Raw genomic sequence first — 17999 nt, 5'->3', positions numbered from 1 at the left:
ACACATACACATAGAGACACAGACAGATAAACAGCTGAGTACAGACAGAAAGCACGAGGCCTTAGCAGGCATATCAGACATGGTTGAGCAAGGCATCATGGATGAATTCTCTCATTTTTGCCCATCTAGGATTCATAGAGTGAATCGATATGAACAAACAGTGAAAACGACATAAAAATTCTCCAGAGTCCAAGGACGTGTCTTAACAGGTTTTAGTCTTCTTTTCTCCACACAACAAGCAGCAACTTTCACGTCTGAAAAACGAACATGAAAAACGAGCACATGTGCCAAAAAATGGAGACAGCAGTTCCTTGATTGGCTGCTTGGATCTGGCCAATTTAACAGCAAAATAAACACGTTCGCAGCCTGCTGCAACAAACTGTTCTGATGTTTGTGGCTACTTTTCCCATGAAAACCAGAGAAATAATCTCGTCAAAACTGATCGTCACTTCAGTTCGTTGACTTTAAAAGAAGGCTGTTGCATTCAGGTTTCTAAATTTGAGCACAGCCTCTGGGTGACAACAGACCGGGTGGATGATACCACCTGACTCAATTCTCCCCTCCCAAATCATTAGGTGGTTTGGCTCAAACAGCTTGAGCTGAGTCTAAAATTCGAATCACAAAAATGTAAGACCAAGAGGAAAATTAGTGACTGAAATCGTGGGTCCTGCTTTTGTTCCTCACCGTCTGAACAAAACCCAGGCTCACTAAGCTCACTGTAGCCAGGTGACACCCCACAAACTCCAAATATGAACCTCTTGCTGGCTGAGCGGGATGCTTTCTCGCTGAAAATCTTCAAATGTCAACGTCAGTAGTAAGTTATGTAAGCTGGACTGTTCCTCCTGAGCGGACATGTCGGCAGCCCGTGGTGAGACGCTGCACTTTGGGAAACCTGCTTCATAGCACCACTTAGATGAAGGAGTTAAGACACAAAGTATGTGCTTAACAGGCTCGTGCCAGATTTGACCCTGATAATAACGAGGACCTTTACTGCTTAACCCCGCTGTGAAATATGCACAAAAATGTCCCCTGTGGGCCATTTGTGATTAGGGGACTTGCACCACTGGACTCCAGAGGAAAATAAAAGCAACATGTGGCTTTCTAAGCTGTAGAACAGGGTTGTCAAACATAAGGCATGGGGGCCAGAATCGGCCAGGCGAAAACTCCAATCCGGCCCACTGGACAAATTTGGAAAATATGAAGGAAGAGATAAATTTGGGGCTTTTAACTATATTTTACAACTTTTCTTACTGAGAAAGAATTCCACCATGGCCATTCATTTCACACCAATGTAATTAAGGAATAGAGAAACAATTAAATAGCAGGCGTTTTTTCACTGATTATACTGCACTTCTTTTTCTTATACTGAGATATTTCAGAGATTAAAGATCTTTACATTGATACAAGGGGAAGTTTCACTGGTCTGGCCCACTTAAGATCAAAGTGGGCTCTATGTGGTTCCACGATGAGAAATGAGTTTGACATCCCCGCTACAGAAAGTGTTAGCACAGTGTTAGAAGAAGCTAAACACACCTAGGTTTAAATGATCCACATACACACAGATTTTTAGATCTGGACCTTTATAAAATCTACAGTTGATCGCATCCAGATTTGATCAAAAATAAAACATAAATTTAAAAACAAGGAAGGAGAAGTAGAAATGTTCCGCTTTCTTCCCTCGAGCACTTTAGATAAAGTGAGATAAAAAAAGAAACTAATGATTAAACAATGTAAACATGAGCAAGCGTGGGAGCCGTGCTGGAGAAAAGGCTTTAAAGGGTGAAACAGAAGGTTCTTGACCTGCAGCTACTCTGATTAACATCTTATCAGCATCTCTTTAGATTTCAGTGGACGGAGAAATAAACACAGTAAAAAACAACAAAGCTGGGAGACGAAGAAGTAGAAGAAGAAACCTGAAACCCAGCAGACTCTTGCAGCTGTTACAGGTGCTGTTCATACAGTAAACTCACATGGTATACTGCACACCACATTTACTTGGAGCATGTGTGTGTGTAATACTGAGAGCACAAAGAAGCATCGACACACACACACAGAGTCAAAGTGTACGTGCTTTAATAAGTGAATGTTTTTGTCAGTGTGTAATGTATACTTGCAGCTAAAACTAAGACTCTGCTAATTGATGCAAAGCTGATCACGAGCTAAAGATATGGGTCAGCGATGCATACTGTGTGTGTGTGATGTGTAAGCATAGTTCAGAGTTTAAGGTTTAAACAAGGCCAAGCAGAAAGAGTGAACGAACGTTGGTCATGTATCCCAGAGATATCAAAAACACCAGTTTTTGTTAACAGAGCTTTGACCAAAAAGACTGTTTCCGGATCACCAGAAATTCGTTTAAATAAACAAATTTTTCCTATATTCTGCTGAATAAGACTTGAGACTTCACTGATTGCCCCAGAAGCAGCAGACTCGGGGTTGACAAAGGCCACACAAGTCAGCCACTCACCACAAACTCCCACGCTCAAGCACCAGATGTTGAAAATGGAATTAAAATGTTTAATCAACCTGTAGCCATCTTTGGTGATTGGATACTGAATGTGATGAGGAGGGTGTGGATCTGACTGCGAAGCTGCACGCTCATTGGCTAAAGACTTTAACCCTGTCCTTGGATTGACCATAAATTTTAAAAAATGTAATTAGGATTGCATTCAATATGAAGTCTTCTATAAAAGTCATTAAGAGAATGCAGTTTAGGCCCCACTATAGCTCACCGTGCACTGAAGGGTGGAGTCCTTACTGGAGTCTGCCCTGGGCCGCTATATGTGGCACCCACCCCTCCAACACACCCACCTTCTACTCAGCACTGTCGTCCAATAAACTAACAGACAGTTTACAGGCTTTTGTGTATTCACTTTTCAGATCCAGAAGCTGCATCTATCTTTTACAGAGTCTATGGATGTATCTGTGGATCCCTACTGGCAGAGTTGTCATGTCTGTATGACATAAACAGCCCAACATCTGATCAAAACTAGTCTACTAGTTGCACCGAAGTCTACCGTAGCACAACAAGTTTTATAGTTTAGGCAGATGCAAAATCAGTTTGTGCTGCTACTACTCTTATGGCTTCAAAATTTACATCAAGCAACAGGTTCCTTCAATCTTTTAAAACAAATGTATTTGTCTTTTTTTTATGAATTCCCATTTAAATTGCTGTAAAATGTTGCCATGTCTATAACTGAAGTGTGCCTGTTAGCTTCAAACATGACCGGCAGAGCTGTTTCAGGCTTCTCTCTGACCCCTTCTTTCAAAGTGCACTTGGCCCTCGCTTTGAGGGGCCCCATGAGAGGCTCTCATTTACCTTCCGCCTGACTTGGGGCCGTTGAAGATTCCCTCTCTCTAAGGTGTCGTCTCCAGGGGTGATAGGCTTGCTGCAGCCATGGCAACGCACTTGATCCCCACAGCTTGCCACAAAGACGAGGAGGGTGGAGGGCACGAGATGATTGGCCGAAAACTCGCACGCACAGATACACACAAAGTTCTAGCTTAGGCAAAAATGTAGGAAACGTGTACGTGTGTGTGTGTGTTTGTGTGTGTGTGGGACACGTTCAAGCCCACACACCGTTTCCCTCCCACCAACACAGACGCACACACTGACAACTCCATTATTACGCGCCTGTCTGTCAAAGCCGACATGATAACTTAGCCAGCCCCGCGGCCAGGATAAAGAGCAATACTGCACAGACTGTTACATGTAGCTCGACGACTGACTCAGAAAACACCTTAAACACTGTCACAATGAGCAACGAGCAACCTGAAAATGTGTGTGTGTGTGTGTGTGTGTGTGTGTCTCTGTGTGTGGAGTGGGCAGGACAGAAGTGGTGATTATGTCCTTGTGCACGGATGTGCTCGGGGAGTATGGAAAGGATGTCTGCAGAATGCGTTTACAGGCATGCACGTTAAGTGAGTGAGTGGCGAGCTCGTGCGTGCGGGAGCGATGCAGGAAGCAGCGAGCAGAGCTGCAAACGTCCACACAGTTCACTGGGATCATAAAGGAAGGAGGGTGCGCAGTCCTTTATTTTATTTGCAGTCGCCTGAGGAAACGCCATTGTTACTCTGACGACTGGATGAAAATGGATGCCTGAAAATGTGCCCTTGATGGTTTGTGGTGTGGTGCTTGCGGTTAAACTGTGCAAACTACAAAATAGGACCAAGCGTGTTTTTATTTTCATAAAGTAGCCGCAAAAGAATGGTTTTAATCAGGGAAAAGACTGAAGCCAAAATAAAGACAGGCACAGAACCAAAACCAACTCTGGTGTTTGTGTATGTGAGTGAAGTGAAGTGATTTTCGATCATGTCACGCATGGGCTCGAGTATCCCACCTTCCCTCTGGCAGCAACAAACTCTATCATGTCCACATTACCTCACCTGCCCTGTGGCTGTGTAAACCTAGAAGTGTGAACACACACACACTTTACACGAGGCTACAATGTACCGTGTTCAAGCCTATATGTTACTGCCATCCCCATCGTCTCACGGCCTCGATCTATCTGTCAGTGTAGCAGACGGACAGCAGCCACTGTTGGCTCGAGGCTTTCGACAGGCACAACAAACATGCAGGCGACACATAAGCGGAGGCAAGAGTAACTTTATCCTGTTTGGACCCTCTCGAGAAAATTCCTTCCCCGAGTTGGGAAAGTCAAACTGCCGGTATGCTGACATCAATGGCATTACCTTCTGAATGATGCGTTTTATCTGCTTGTTGTAATGCTCGAGGTATGTCATAGGCGCCTTTTGTCTGCCTCTTTGTCAGCAAGCTAATCCAAAACTACTACAACTGAAATCGTGAAATTTCTGGTGGAGGATGGAGGATGGGCAAAAGCAGAACCTGAGGAAATTTTGGCACAAATCTTGATCACTTTTTTATTTTTTAAAGTTGACCTTGGTGGAAGCACAGTTCATAGGCAGGCTTTGGCTCTTTGACTTCTTTTGCTTAATTAATAATAATAAGCTTTTGCTCTGCTTTTAGATTACTTACTTACATACATAACTTTAGGACTACTATGCAATTAGTAAAAATCCTATTTTTTGTTGCATCTTCAACCAGACTTTGGCTAATCATGATCATGGGATGCAGAGGTCTGAATCTGGCCTCTGAGGTAGTAGCTTCTGCTGCACAGTGACCATGTAATTGTTATCTAAAGGGCCTCGCAGAGCTCACAGCATAAAGCGATTAAGGATCATCAGGATTGATGCTAATGTTTTGCAGGAAAAAAACTAATGGTACAACAAAAGCCAGATCTGACAGGGGTCACAGAAGAGATAAAGAGATGCAGGGAGAAGAATGAGGAGGCCGAGAGGCAAGAGAGGAGGAGGAGAACATTTTACTGCAGGGAGGGCAGAGCAGCTATAAACTGTGTGGATTTTCTCTTTCTCTCTTTCTACTTTTATGCCCACCTCCCCACAAAAAAAATTCCACTGAATCACTGTCTTTTGCACAGTTAATAAGAGGTTTAGGTCATGCTAGGTGAGGTGTGTGAAATTTCCTCCCCTTAGTAACACACACACACACACACACACAATATTTCACATTGCAGCAGAGTTAGGAAGGAATGTCAAAAATTGGAGAAGGTGCAAAATAAGCAGACATAAGACAGAAAGGTGTAGTTACTGTATCTCCACAGTCCAAAACACACAATCCACTGTTCCTACTGACCGCTAACTCTGCACAAAACAAACCCAGCCCAATAAACTGCCAATGTACTGCATTCATCTAACATCTCACTACTGTTTCATTCTGAGGGCAAATCTTTGAGCGACACAACGGGTGATTAATGATAGCATTTGAAGTTAGATGACAATCTAAACAGAAGCATGCAAGCTCATGATGATATTTATCGTCTGTTATCATTACCAGAGCCTAAGCCTAAAGTTTAGGCCTGCCACTCTGATGTTGCCAAGGAAAACACAGCCACTGCTCGGTGGGTGTCTACCTACCTGTTTGTCTGTCTGCCTGCCTAGACTCGAGCGCGTTTATTTCACCTGAGTGAATGCTTATATAGGAAGGCCATGAGAACTGACAGATGATGAGCAACAGCGCTGTAACTGTGTCCTTTCTGCTTATGCACTGTTTAGGTATTTGTAAGTAGTAGACTCTCCAGGCAGGCGGAGCAGTGGAGCAGAAAAAGATACAACGAGTGCTGCATGAGGAGACTCCCTTAGCCCTGAGCAGTATGTTTCTGAGTATTAATCATAAAACTGGATATCATGACAATGTTAGTGCCTACCAAAACCACAAAGCAAAAACCTTTTAATCAGATGTTACACATAAAAATGAACTCCTAAAAGAAACCCTGACATTGACTTTATTTACTTGAGTATTTTTGTAACACCACCTTGTGCTAAATATTGTTTTGAGACGAGAAGAAAAGAGACTCAATACATAAAGCTAGACTGAACCATGGAAAGCATGAGCGTAAAGATCATCTGTACCATGTGAGTTTACAGCTGCAGAAGCACAGATTGTATTTTAAAGATGGCCGTTCCCATGAAGATGTCAACCACCAGTTTCTAAAATCCACATGTTGAAGCTTCAACTTTAGCTTCAACGTGGTTTGAAGCCTTAACTTTAAACCCATGTTGGCTTTTTTGGAGCCTGGTGTTAGCATATTTACACGAGTACTAAAATACCAGCTAACGCTAATCAAGGTTAGCTAGCTTTAGCCACAAACTGTGTGGGTTCAAAACAGAGATCATTTCTGGTTCGAGCTAATTATATTATACTAATAAAATGCAAGATTTGCACTCACCTAAACTGAAGCACAAACTGAAGACACACTATTTGTCAGATAATTCCATTAAAAGTCTTTTAAGAAGGCAGCCTAAAATATGAAGCATTTTAGGCAGCATACCGATCAGCCTGCAAAGAAAGCAAGCTCTGTATTTGAAGATTCAACAAATCCTAAACAGGTATAGAATTTGTTTGTAAGTCCTTACGTTTATAGGTTCCTGTATTTTTTATTATGAAAATGTTTTGGACCTGGGTGTGTGTGTTTAGCATTTTTTGAGTCTTTTGGAGCTAAGTGGCCACTGGAGGAAGCAAACTTTTTGGTACTTTAGTCTTGGGTGACCAACCGTCCTCTTTTCCCCGGACATGTCCACTTTTCACGTTCTGTCTGGGGTGTCCGGGGGGATTTTCGAGATTGATAAAAATGTCCAGGCTTTCCTATATTCCGACAGAGGACCCATGTGTGTGACGTCATCCCCAAACTGCTGCTTTGTGAGTTGTTCTGTGCTCACAGACGGGACAGACAGCGCACAGCAATGCGCGTAACAATGTTTAAAAGATCCCAAAGCGCAAGTGCATCTTTTCAGACGAACTGCAAAAGAAATTTCCCTCGTACCGACCCAGTACTGGTAATTTTTCTTATGCAGATGAGGCATTATTTCTGTACCATGTTTTAATTCAGGGGTTTTTAAGGGTTTTTTTTGCACTTGTTGACTTGTAAAAGCCTATATGACATAGTTTACAATGCACAATTCATTAACCGCACAGAGAAGGCATCGTTTAAATATGTTAAATATGTTTCTTTAAGCAAGTTCTTCATGACTGAGCCAAGTGTCCTCTTTTTGGAAATCAAAATATGGTCACCCTACTTTAGTCTTGCCTTAATTTTTCATCCCTTGAGATTGAAGTTTTCTAGTGAACAAAGTTTCCAGGTCTGAAAAATGACACAAGCAGAACTCATTCAAATAGTCAGGAGATGGCAACTGCTTAAAAATGAACTGAAAGTCTAACTAGACAGTCTTCTACAGTTTCCAGCTGCTCCACTTAAAGATGGAGTGGATCACCTCCCTCTATTTTACCTTATCCGTAGCATCCGCTTATGTCACACCTACACTCTGTACGTCCTCCTTCACTACATGAATCTTCTCTGTGGTCTTCCTCTTTTCCTCCTGTCTGGCAGCTTCATCTTCAACATCATTCTTCTAATATAGCCGCCATCCATCGCCTCTCTAACTTTGTCTCTAGCCTGAGCTGTCCTCTTCCACCATGACAACCTTCAGCTTGGCCTCCTGTGTTTTATAAGAAAATGACCCAACTTCTCACTAGATTTATGACCTCATTAAATGCATAAAGCGTGTATACAGATACACGCTTTATGGGGTAACTACCTTGTGACTGAGAAGTGATTAGTGTCTGTGGGTCTGTGAAGGCTCTCACTCATCCAGGTCATCGTAGTCTAAGGAGCCTGGAAAGAAAAGCGTCTGGACTTCTTTGAGTTGCTTGAAGACGTTTCACCTCTCATCCGAGAAGCTTCTTCAGTTCTAAGGGTCAATTGGTGGGGAGTCCCAGATTTAAACCCAGTGGGAGTTTCCCCCCCAAAGAGGGACAAAGAGGGATCCTCTACCTAATCACATGAGCCAAGGTGTGAAAGCGGGTGGGGGTCCTAATCAGCCAGGGTTTTGGGTGAGCTCATTGTGAAACCTGGCCCCACCCTATCATGTGATTTCCTGAAATCATGATTTCAAACACAGGGATGACGTAATAATCATTCCTTCTACCAGTGACACATTGTTATTGGCACGTAGCGGTAATATCATGCAAAGAAGCAAGTGTCCACAAAAGCAGTGAAGAAGCAGGCCGCTAGCAAACATGTGAAATTGTTACGATTTAACTAAATATTGAAAAAAACGGCCTTAAAAGTGATGCATGACTTCATAAAGAAGTCTAACAGGACATAACAACGCATAGGAAAGCCAGTCAAAGCCTTCAACAGCCAAACAACAAACCAAAACCACACCATCTACGACAGCATTTTCTACAGTGAAGACTAGACCAGAGCCATGTGACAGAGTCCAGTGGACTGTACTAGAAGCAGAGCGAGGACTAAATGAGACCCAGGCGAAGGGGAAAAAAAGCCCAGTTGGGGACTAAGCTAGAGGTCAGAGGTTACCTCCTTCTGATTGAGCTCCAGCCAGGCGGTATAGAGAGGGAGCCGCAGAGCTCCGCTGGAGTCCACCAGACTCCACCCGTCCTGGGAGAGAGACACCGTGAGAGAGAGACACTGCATTAGACCTGCAGCTCACAGCCAAGCCTCATCAGCATGCGTGTATGCTCTTTACTCACGTGAACGTGTAATTAGTGCATTTTTTTGTGATTCTTTTTATACTTTACTTTTTACTTCTTTTGTATGTGCAGATTAATTTTGTCTTTTCATTAAGAAAAGCAATAAACTATGAAAAGAAATCAAAAGTACGGTGACGGAGTGCGTCTGAATCTTTGTTCCCATCAGCACAACAACAACGCTGCACGCAAGATGCCTTCATGCTCCACGGTTACATTCGCTACCCACCAATTTGCCAACAATAACCACATCCTTCTTGCCCACTTCAAAAACACCTCTCCCACCACCTCGCACAATAGGCTACAACTCATGCACTGCCGCCTTTGGACAAGAGCGACTGTGGCAGATTTACGTCACGCTGTGAAATGCAACGCTGTGTGAAGAACAGGTTCCCCTTGTGGGACTAATAAAGGTATATCATCATATCATATCATCATTTACAGCAGGAAAAAAACAGTGGAAACATTCAAGCACGTGAAAGCCCCTAAACCCGGCTACCAGCATGTCGACAAAGCCAGTAACACAACAGTGACACAAGAACATGTGCAGCACTATGTGATGATTACAGTAAAAAACTGATCATGACTGATTAAAATCAAATTTTTTTCCTCTAAAGGGGTGTAGGTTTACCTACAATGTTTGAACATGAACACATGTTGTTGTATCGTATTACAGTTGGTAAAATAGTAGCTTAGCGTAGCTAAAGGCACTGTGTGTGTTTATGTGTGATGATAACCTCAACTGTCTAAGGTCTGTGGAAACGTACATCAAGAAGAACAAAGAATAACATGGCCTCTTCCTCTGAAAACACACCCGGCGGGGAATGCAGAGTCTGGGGCTTCACCTTAAAAAAAAAGAACTACTTAACCTTTTTTAGAAGCACTTAGTAAAGACAACACACAAAACCTTCACCCATGTCTGTGCAGGAACACGAGATCTGGCAGTTTAACACCATAGCACACACATAGACACAATGAGCGCTGTGCCCTTCATCTGCAGCAAACACTCACACAGAAGTGTGTGAGTGAGCGTGACACAGTTAAACACCTAAAAAGGAATGCGTGCCACTCTATTGTGCGACGGCCACCCGGGCAAGTTGAGGTAAAACTGCAACTAAAGGAGGATGGATGACTGCTTCAAAACCGCTGTCGGGCTCTTTGCAGCGTATCTTAAAAACAGTTATCCACAGAGCGCCTGTACGTAAGGCTGCGTGCGTGTGTGTGTGTGTGTGTGCATGTGAGTTCACGCTGCAAACCCAAATAAATCCTGAAACATCAACAAAGAGATGGATAGAAGCACGAAGAGGAGGGTAAGAGTGTGTTTATTTTACAGCACAGACTGAGATAAGTGTTTGAATCCACTCTTCTGGTGACGACCAGCGAGACAAAGCAAAAATCTGTATTAATATATTTGTATTTGGTCTTTATTTACAGAGACTATTACCAGGAGCCTCCAATGTTTTACCCTCTGAGAACTAATAACATTTCGCTACGCATGTATTTTGAAAAAATTTGGGATGTAGTGCAAAATGTAAATAAAGTGTCAATTAAACTGAAAAAATATGCAACGGATGAGAGTATATATTGCTATAAACCTGTGTACACCTTTCACCACTGACGGTATACAACAATTATATAAGCTTCTAACTATATAAATTAGGCGCTAATGTACCCCCATACCACCAGAGATGCAGGGTTTTGTACTGAGCACTGACAACAAGCAGGATGATCCCTGTTCTCTGTATGTTTTCCAGAAATAATACATTTCTAATTTCGACAGATCAGTTTTTCAATTTTGCTTCAGTCCATTTTAAATGAGAGTTGGCCCAAATTGTCAATCAGTATCTTTTCACGATAGAGCTTTAACCTACATTTGTAGATGACACCGTAAACAGTGATTTCTGGAAGTGTTCCTGAGTCCATGCAGCGATTTAAACGACAGAATCATCACCTGAGGCCTTGACAATCACAGGGATCTAACACTGACTTGCGCACAGAGATTTCTCCAGATTTTCAATGTGGATGATGCTATGAATACAGTTTTCACAATTTTAAACTCAGTAGCATTATTCTGAAATTGTTCTACAATTTGTAGGCATCGTTTTTTTGCAGATTGGTAAACCTCTGTTTATCTTCACATCTGAAAAACTTTAAGATTCTCTTTTTATACCCAGTCGTGTTACTGATCTGTTACCAGCTAACCTAATTATTTTAAAACTGTTCCTGCAGCTCTTTGTTTTACTTTTCCAACTTTTTATTACCCTTGTTTCAATGTTTTTGAGCTGTTTTGAGAATATTTTGACAATAATTGCTACGTACATATTGTTTAACAGATAACCAATAACTTAACTGAGCTGAAAAACAAGCAGAGTGAAAATCAACTTTGTTGAATTTAAGATTTGTGCATTTTCGATACCTTCATAACACAAAACTATTTTTTTTAAATATCAAAGAAAGCCTGTCAGTAGGGGTGAGTAACAGGTCTCTAATTAACCGAGAGGTTCAGTCCTGCAGAGGTGGAATGCAAAAAACCCACACACAGTATATTAAAAAGCATTTCACACTACGGTGTGAAGCAATTTGCACTTATGTTCTGATGATTAAAACGCTGCCACACAAGCAACCTCGGTGAGACCGAGGGAAGAACAGCAAAGGCAAAAGTAAGAGTGAACTTATGGTACTCGCTAAGCCTGTCTGGGAATGCTGTCTGCACACCCTAACTGCAATTATCACAGCCAATATTAGCCGGCACGACACTATGAGCATGTCTAACATCATGTGTGAAAAACACTATCATACAAATACTGCAAACACACGGGCACGTCATGTCTGCAGACCTGGATTTAGGACCATGAGGACGGGCTACATGAGAGTCAATTATTGGTTATTTCTACATAGTTTGGCTTTAAATATGATTATGAAATGTTAGTAAGATTGCTGCTGTAGATTCCACTTTATTAATCATTTCCATGGTTCCCTTGTGTAAATGTACTAATCAACAACATATCGATAATAATAATATATAAATAGAGCCGCAGGATTATTGGAGTACGGCATATGTGGGCAGTAGCAAACTTATATTTACTGTTACCACTCTGATAGTAACTAAAGAGGTACCAGTGGAGTTCATGAAATTAACTTTAAGGTTATAGTCGCTGCGAGGTTCAGTGAAAACCTCCATGCAGGTGGCCTAGCTAGACACAATCACGATACAACTCACATCCTGCCCAGTGTCCTAAATTGCATCATTTCCTGCAACAAGAAGCATCACTTCCTGTAGTTAGCACACATCAAAACCCAGGAGAAAACCTCCAGCCGCTCCAGGAATATCCCTTCAACACACTTTATCTGTGTGTGTGTCTGTGCATCCTGTTTGAGTTTGCTAACACAGTCAGCTGTCCTTGAGTCTTTGCTCTATGGAATCTCAACAATGTCTTTATCCTTCCACTGGTATTGTGTGGCATTCTCCAATAGGGGTACACACATTAGCACACATTCAGAAACACGCGCACTCTCGATTTGTCTGCCCCCCTTCCCCCAAATTTAACCGCATACACACCCAGCTTTCCAGTCGACTCTCATCACCGCAACAATTGCAAATCCATGTCTGTTGTCATGCCAACCCTCCCCTGACCTTTGACTTTCAGTTTTTATTAGAGGCACCCTAATTCTTCAGATGACAGCTACAGAGACTTGAAAAAAGGGGGCAAACATAAAGTCGTACACAGCTTCACTCGCCTCATCGTTTGACCCAATAAACCATGGTGTGTGTGCATGTGTGTGTGTGAGGACTACGTGAGCGTGCCGTTAGGGCCGTTACACAATACAATTAGATTGTATGTGGGGCCAACAACCCTGGATTAAGTTGCACCTCCTTGGGACAACTGCTAACTTGTTTAAAGCCAGTGATTAAAAAAATAACCACAAGTAAAGCAAGCCATTATCACAAGCTATTACAGCGAGCTTTGACTTTACTTTGCGTGTGTTGTTTCTTTTCTTTCTATACAAGGAGAAATATCAGTTTTGGGTTTAAAAAAAAAAGAAGTTTGCTTTTAACTGGTTGCTCTGAAGATGGCGACCAACACTATGACCACTTGCAGTCAGTTGCTGTCTTTAAAACAGATATTGGTGCATCGAGGTGGCAAGAAAAGAGCAATAAGATGGAGTTGATCTGCTATCAGTTTGTGACTGAATGGGATCGAGATGGCAATTGCATGCAATCTGTTTGAGATAAGATGACGGTGTTAAATCTGCTGTCGTCTGCACACACTGAAATTCACATTATCTACTTCGTTCAGAGTCCAACCAGAACCTCAGATACACAGACCTCATGAAACAGAAAATCCCTCTATTAACAGTGACCTAGTTGCTGCAGGATGGCAATTTAACTGCAAAAGGACATCGGCAACCTTGCTTTTATACAGGAATACAACCACAACACAACCCGTTGGTGCAGACTGACTCACACACTGCGTGTGTTTGAGACAAAGACAGGGAGATCCTATGTGAGGCTTCATCATGTTCCTACATACACATGTCAACAGGCCTAATCTATTGTGAGAACATCACTGCTTTCTGCCATATTCATTTCCACTAATCCCCCTGCCAGTGCTTGGAGGATTATATTACCATCAGTCAATCTGACTTCTGATCATTCAGCACATGAGGAAAAGCTGACCCGGTGTCAGCGCTGCAGTCGGCCTTGGGCTAATTTAACGGAATGTGTCGCCAGCTCTGAAAATCACTGGTCTGTATCAAGACTGACAGAAGCGAAACGCACACGCCCCCCTCCTTCACACACAAATAACGCTTGTGATACTGGGGCTACAAATGCGTGCGTTCGTGTGCTGCCTACTTGTATCTGCATGCTGGGGAATCGAAAAGGAAGCCTATAGGATCAGTAGAGTTAAATAAAAAAACAAAAGCAAACTGCACAGAAAGGGAACAAAGCAGGAAATGTGTTCAGACATGGGAATTAATCTCTCGTTTCCAGGGTGGCGTTCTTACAAATACCTGACAACCCCATGGACAAACAAAACAAAGAAGTCTTCCATGTCAACAGACTGTATCCAGAAATAATACCTGCAGTAGCGATGAGCCTTGCAGCAGCACCGAAGCAGGTTTGAACCATTGTTTCTACAGCATCACTATTCTGTTAAGAAGTTGACGAAAAGGTCATACAACCTCAAACAATAGACGTACAGATGTAACCCAGAAGCTAACACATAAAGTGCGGCAGCACAATTCATCAGCTTTGATGAATACCTCCCTGTCAAGGGAACCAAGCATGCTCGGGGATCTATAGCTCGTGGACACAAGAAAGGCGAACAACCTGTGAAATGTGAGAAGCTGTGCATTGTAGGCAAGTGTCAGGCCAAGAATCGGGGTACTCTCTTTAACAGGTTGCAAGACCCAGGTGCTGCAGTAATACGACGCCGAGTCAGTGATGCTACAGCTTGCGGCCTCACGTACATTTAGGGAAATCACGAAAGTAAAGAATGAAAAAGATGGTGCAATATTTTTTGGATAGCACGAGCACACCTCTTAGCTTCCAAAGAGTAAAGGCAGCACATGCTGATGAGGACAGGATCCATTAGCGTCGGGAAGATGGTGCATTTAATGCTGTTTCAACTTTTAGACACTGACTGAGTTGATGCATACTCTGTTTTGACAGCAAACCTCAAACGCAGTTATCAAACTTTCATTTTTACAGCAACCAAACACGACACAAAAGCTTGTTCATCCTCAAAAATAGAGCGTTCTCTTATTTCTCGTCTGGTTTAATATTATAAGAACAACGCCTGCAGGGTGGAAGTTTGTCAAGTAACACCAGGAACTGACTGCAATGTAAACCCTTTTAAAATAATATTGCAGCTGAAGAGGATACTCAAGCTACACTGCGAAATAATCAAAGTCGGGGTTTTTTCTCATTTAGAAAACAGGACCATCGTGGGAACATTTTAGGAAATCACTTTGAGCTGTGAGTGAAACAAACTAATAATTCCCACGGATGTCGGTGATTAGGAATACCTCTAGACTGTGGCATTATGGAAATATGTTTGGGCTGCATATGGAGGTCATTCACGCTTAACTAAGACAGACATGCTACATTCACTTTAGTGGCCCAATGGTGAACTTTAACACTTGAAGCCAGGCTATAATTCAGAATTTAGGCCTGAAACACAGGGGAACAACCTAACTTCACTTTTAAGATAATCTCACAAATCACCGGTCAAGGTCAAAGACATCCTCTTCACTCCCACAACACAATTCCTGAACTCACTAACCCTCAACCCTGGCTAAACACACGATCACCCCGGTGTGATATGGATCGCACACCAAAACAGGAAAAAAATTCAAGCACAAACTCTTCTATCCCAACTTTGAGCCAGGATCCTTTGTTTTAGTGGTGAGAAGGGAAAAAGTTTTCTGGAAGAGGAAGAGGAAGAAAACACGGAAGCGACCTGACTGATTGCATTTCTTACCTTGTTGTAGTAATGCAGCTGGACTGAGTGCCACTGACCGTCACTGACTCCACCCGGGACATAGGGAGCCACTGTGGTCTTTGTCTCACCTACATGAAAAACAAATTGTTATTAGTTGATTCTGCAACTTGATTTGTGCACATGGCTACATAGGCAAATCAGTGTCAAACTGCTTGCTAAAATTTACAAAGCGGAGCTACTTGCAAACATTAGCAGAAAAGGAAGGGGGAAACCCCCCTGAGAATCTTTTATTTATACTAACGCTGTACTCTTTTTCTTTTAAAGGTTAAAAAGTTTTACCTCATTGTAACACAATACACGGATCACTTACTTCAATTTTTAAAACATATACCACTGGCTATTGATAAGTTACTAATAAACATTAACTGTGTCTTATCTAGACATGCACGCACACCACACAGATCATAAATCAACACGCATTAGTCTGCAGTATCAGTGACTCTCAGTGTGAAGACTGTAGCGCACAACGGCACCAGATTTGCAGAGGGTTTACCCTGTTTGTCAAGGGCAGGAGCAGCCGGGGCACACATCCCCTGCTCTGGGAAATCAGTAAACAGCGCGGCAACATTAAGGACTTGAGTGTGTGTGTGAGTCTTTGTATAGAAAGATAAGGAGCAAACACGAATAACTGATGTCCTACTTCGCCAATGAAAAGCACAGAAAGAAAATTACTGCAAATAATCCTGAGAGCTTCCCTCCTACTCCTCTCATTAAGCGTGACTCATAATTCAAAACATTTAATTTGATGATTCATGCGTCGAACGTTTAGTTATATGTCAGTTTTGAAGCAGGGCACAAGGACTTGGCTTCTCTCCCGAACAGGCTTCACCCAAAATAGTCATACTGAACTGGATTCCTCCCTGTACGCAACCATGGGAAAGTAGACTCAGCTCGGAGAACATGTGTTTGATCTGCATTCAACAGTTACCAGTTTTAACAAAGATGCTGGGTGTGTGAGCACACTTGAATGAGTTTAAATGCGCTAATGTTTGTACGAATTGATCTTTTAAAAACGTTTAAAAAAAATTAGTTGCCACTGTCGTGCTGCTTGTGGACCTTAGCCATCATGGATTTTGTGGTGGTGTTTTTTGGCCAGTTAGGTGTCACCATTAATCAGTCCTTTCAAAATAAAACACTCCTATCCTTTAGAGCATCATGTTCGACTCTACTAAATTTGGATATGTGTATGCACTAACGCGCCCTTGTCAAAAGAAAGTGGAGATAGATAAGAACTGTGTACCCACGTCTGTGTAAAAGTCACTTTAGATAAGGCGCACTTACGCCGAATTAATGTGCTTATAACGCAGTCGAGAACTGATACGCAACAGTCGCACACACACAATCAGACGATCACACATTACGGTGCCTAACCTCCAGAGAAGGTGAGCTGAATCTGTTCATCGATGATCTCCAGGGCGATGAAGTCATGTTTCTCGTTGAACCTGCCGTTGTAGAGGAGCAGGGCGTTTCTTTCCCTGGTAGCAAACCTGAAAAAAATTTTTTTGTAAAGATGATTAACTTTGATAAAAGGAATTTTCAGATATGTGTCATAGAAAAGGCTGCGTGAATTACAGCTGTTTTTCTTTACAGTGCGCTCGTGTTTCCCATCACATTTTTTAACGCCTCTCCAACCCAAACAGTGCGGGACTGAAAGGTCGAGAACCTTGGAGAAAGTTTTATGACGAGAAGAACCGAGGCGTTCTTGAGGAAAAGTCACTTGGAAAGGAAAGGAAGGATGTGTAAAGCACAGAGGAAACAGCGCTTCTGAAGTAGACGGTGCATGACTGTGTCTACATGTGAAAACGACACAAAAGACCTGGTAAATGAGCCAGCACCTACTGGTGTGTGTGTTCTATGGGGTTCAAAGTTCAGATGTGTGTGTGTTTGTGTGTGTGTTTGGAGTGTAAGGTGAGGGCAGTGGAGTCAGCCGGCAGATGCCACTGAGCCCAGGAGGGCAGGAAGTCAGGATGGCTGAAGCCAAACACTGATAAGGGAATCTAGGAAACAAATCACACAGCCTTTCCTGTTTTCACCTCACTGGCAACCTTTCTCACCGTCACACAGATTTACAAAATCATCTCACCTATTACTGGTAAAAATGACTTAAAGTACTTCTTTTTGTAATATTTACCGTACGACTGTTTTTCCTCTGGCGGTTCCACTTTGTTTTAAAAAGTGTGAAAAGCACAAATCATAAATCTTCATGTTCAGATGTACTGTGTGAATTATACCTTTGTTGTTCCTGAATGCACCTCTCGATGTACGTATTCAAGAAGGTGAGACACAATGGAAAAGTGCATGCATGTCTCAGCACGTCCCAGCTGGCACACTTTAGCTTGCTGACTTCCACTGTGTTTAAATTACTGCTTATGACACGCACAAATGCTCACAGGTGACTTAATTTTAAATAG

General features: G+C 42.4%; 1 protein-coding gene across 5 annotated transcripts in view; it reads right to left on the bottom strand.

The window, feature by feature from the left end:
* Window positions 1-17999, bottom strand: part of celsr1a (cadherin EGF LAG seven-pass G-type receptor 1a) — a 100862-nt gene that overhangs the window by 36833 nt on the left and 46030 nt on the right. For all 5 annotated transcript variants that reach the window (XM_005451765.4, XM_005451760.4, XM_019347004.2 and 2 more), the window contains exons 5-6: window positions 16960-17075; window positions 15568-15656 (exon numbers count right to left, since the gene is read on the bottom strand). In XM_005451765.4, coding sequence (XP_005451822.1) covers window positions 15568-15656; window positions 16960-17075 — 205 coding nt within the window. The remainder of the gene's footprint in view (window positions 1-15567; window positions 15657-16959; window positions 17076-17999) is intronic.

The sequence above is a fragment of the Oreochromis niloticus genome, linkage group LG17 (genome assembly GCF_001858045.2).
Source record: "Oreochromis niloticus isolate F11D_XX linkage group LG17, O_niloticus_UMD_NMBU, whole genome shotgun sequence".
Classification (NCBI taxonomy): domain Eukaryota; kingdom Metazoa; phylum Chordata; class Actinopteri; order Cichliformes; family Cichlidae; genus Oreochromis; species Oreochromis niloticus.
Note: the sequence above shows the minus strand (reverse complement) of the source record. Positions and strands in the feature narration are given on the sequence as shown.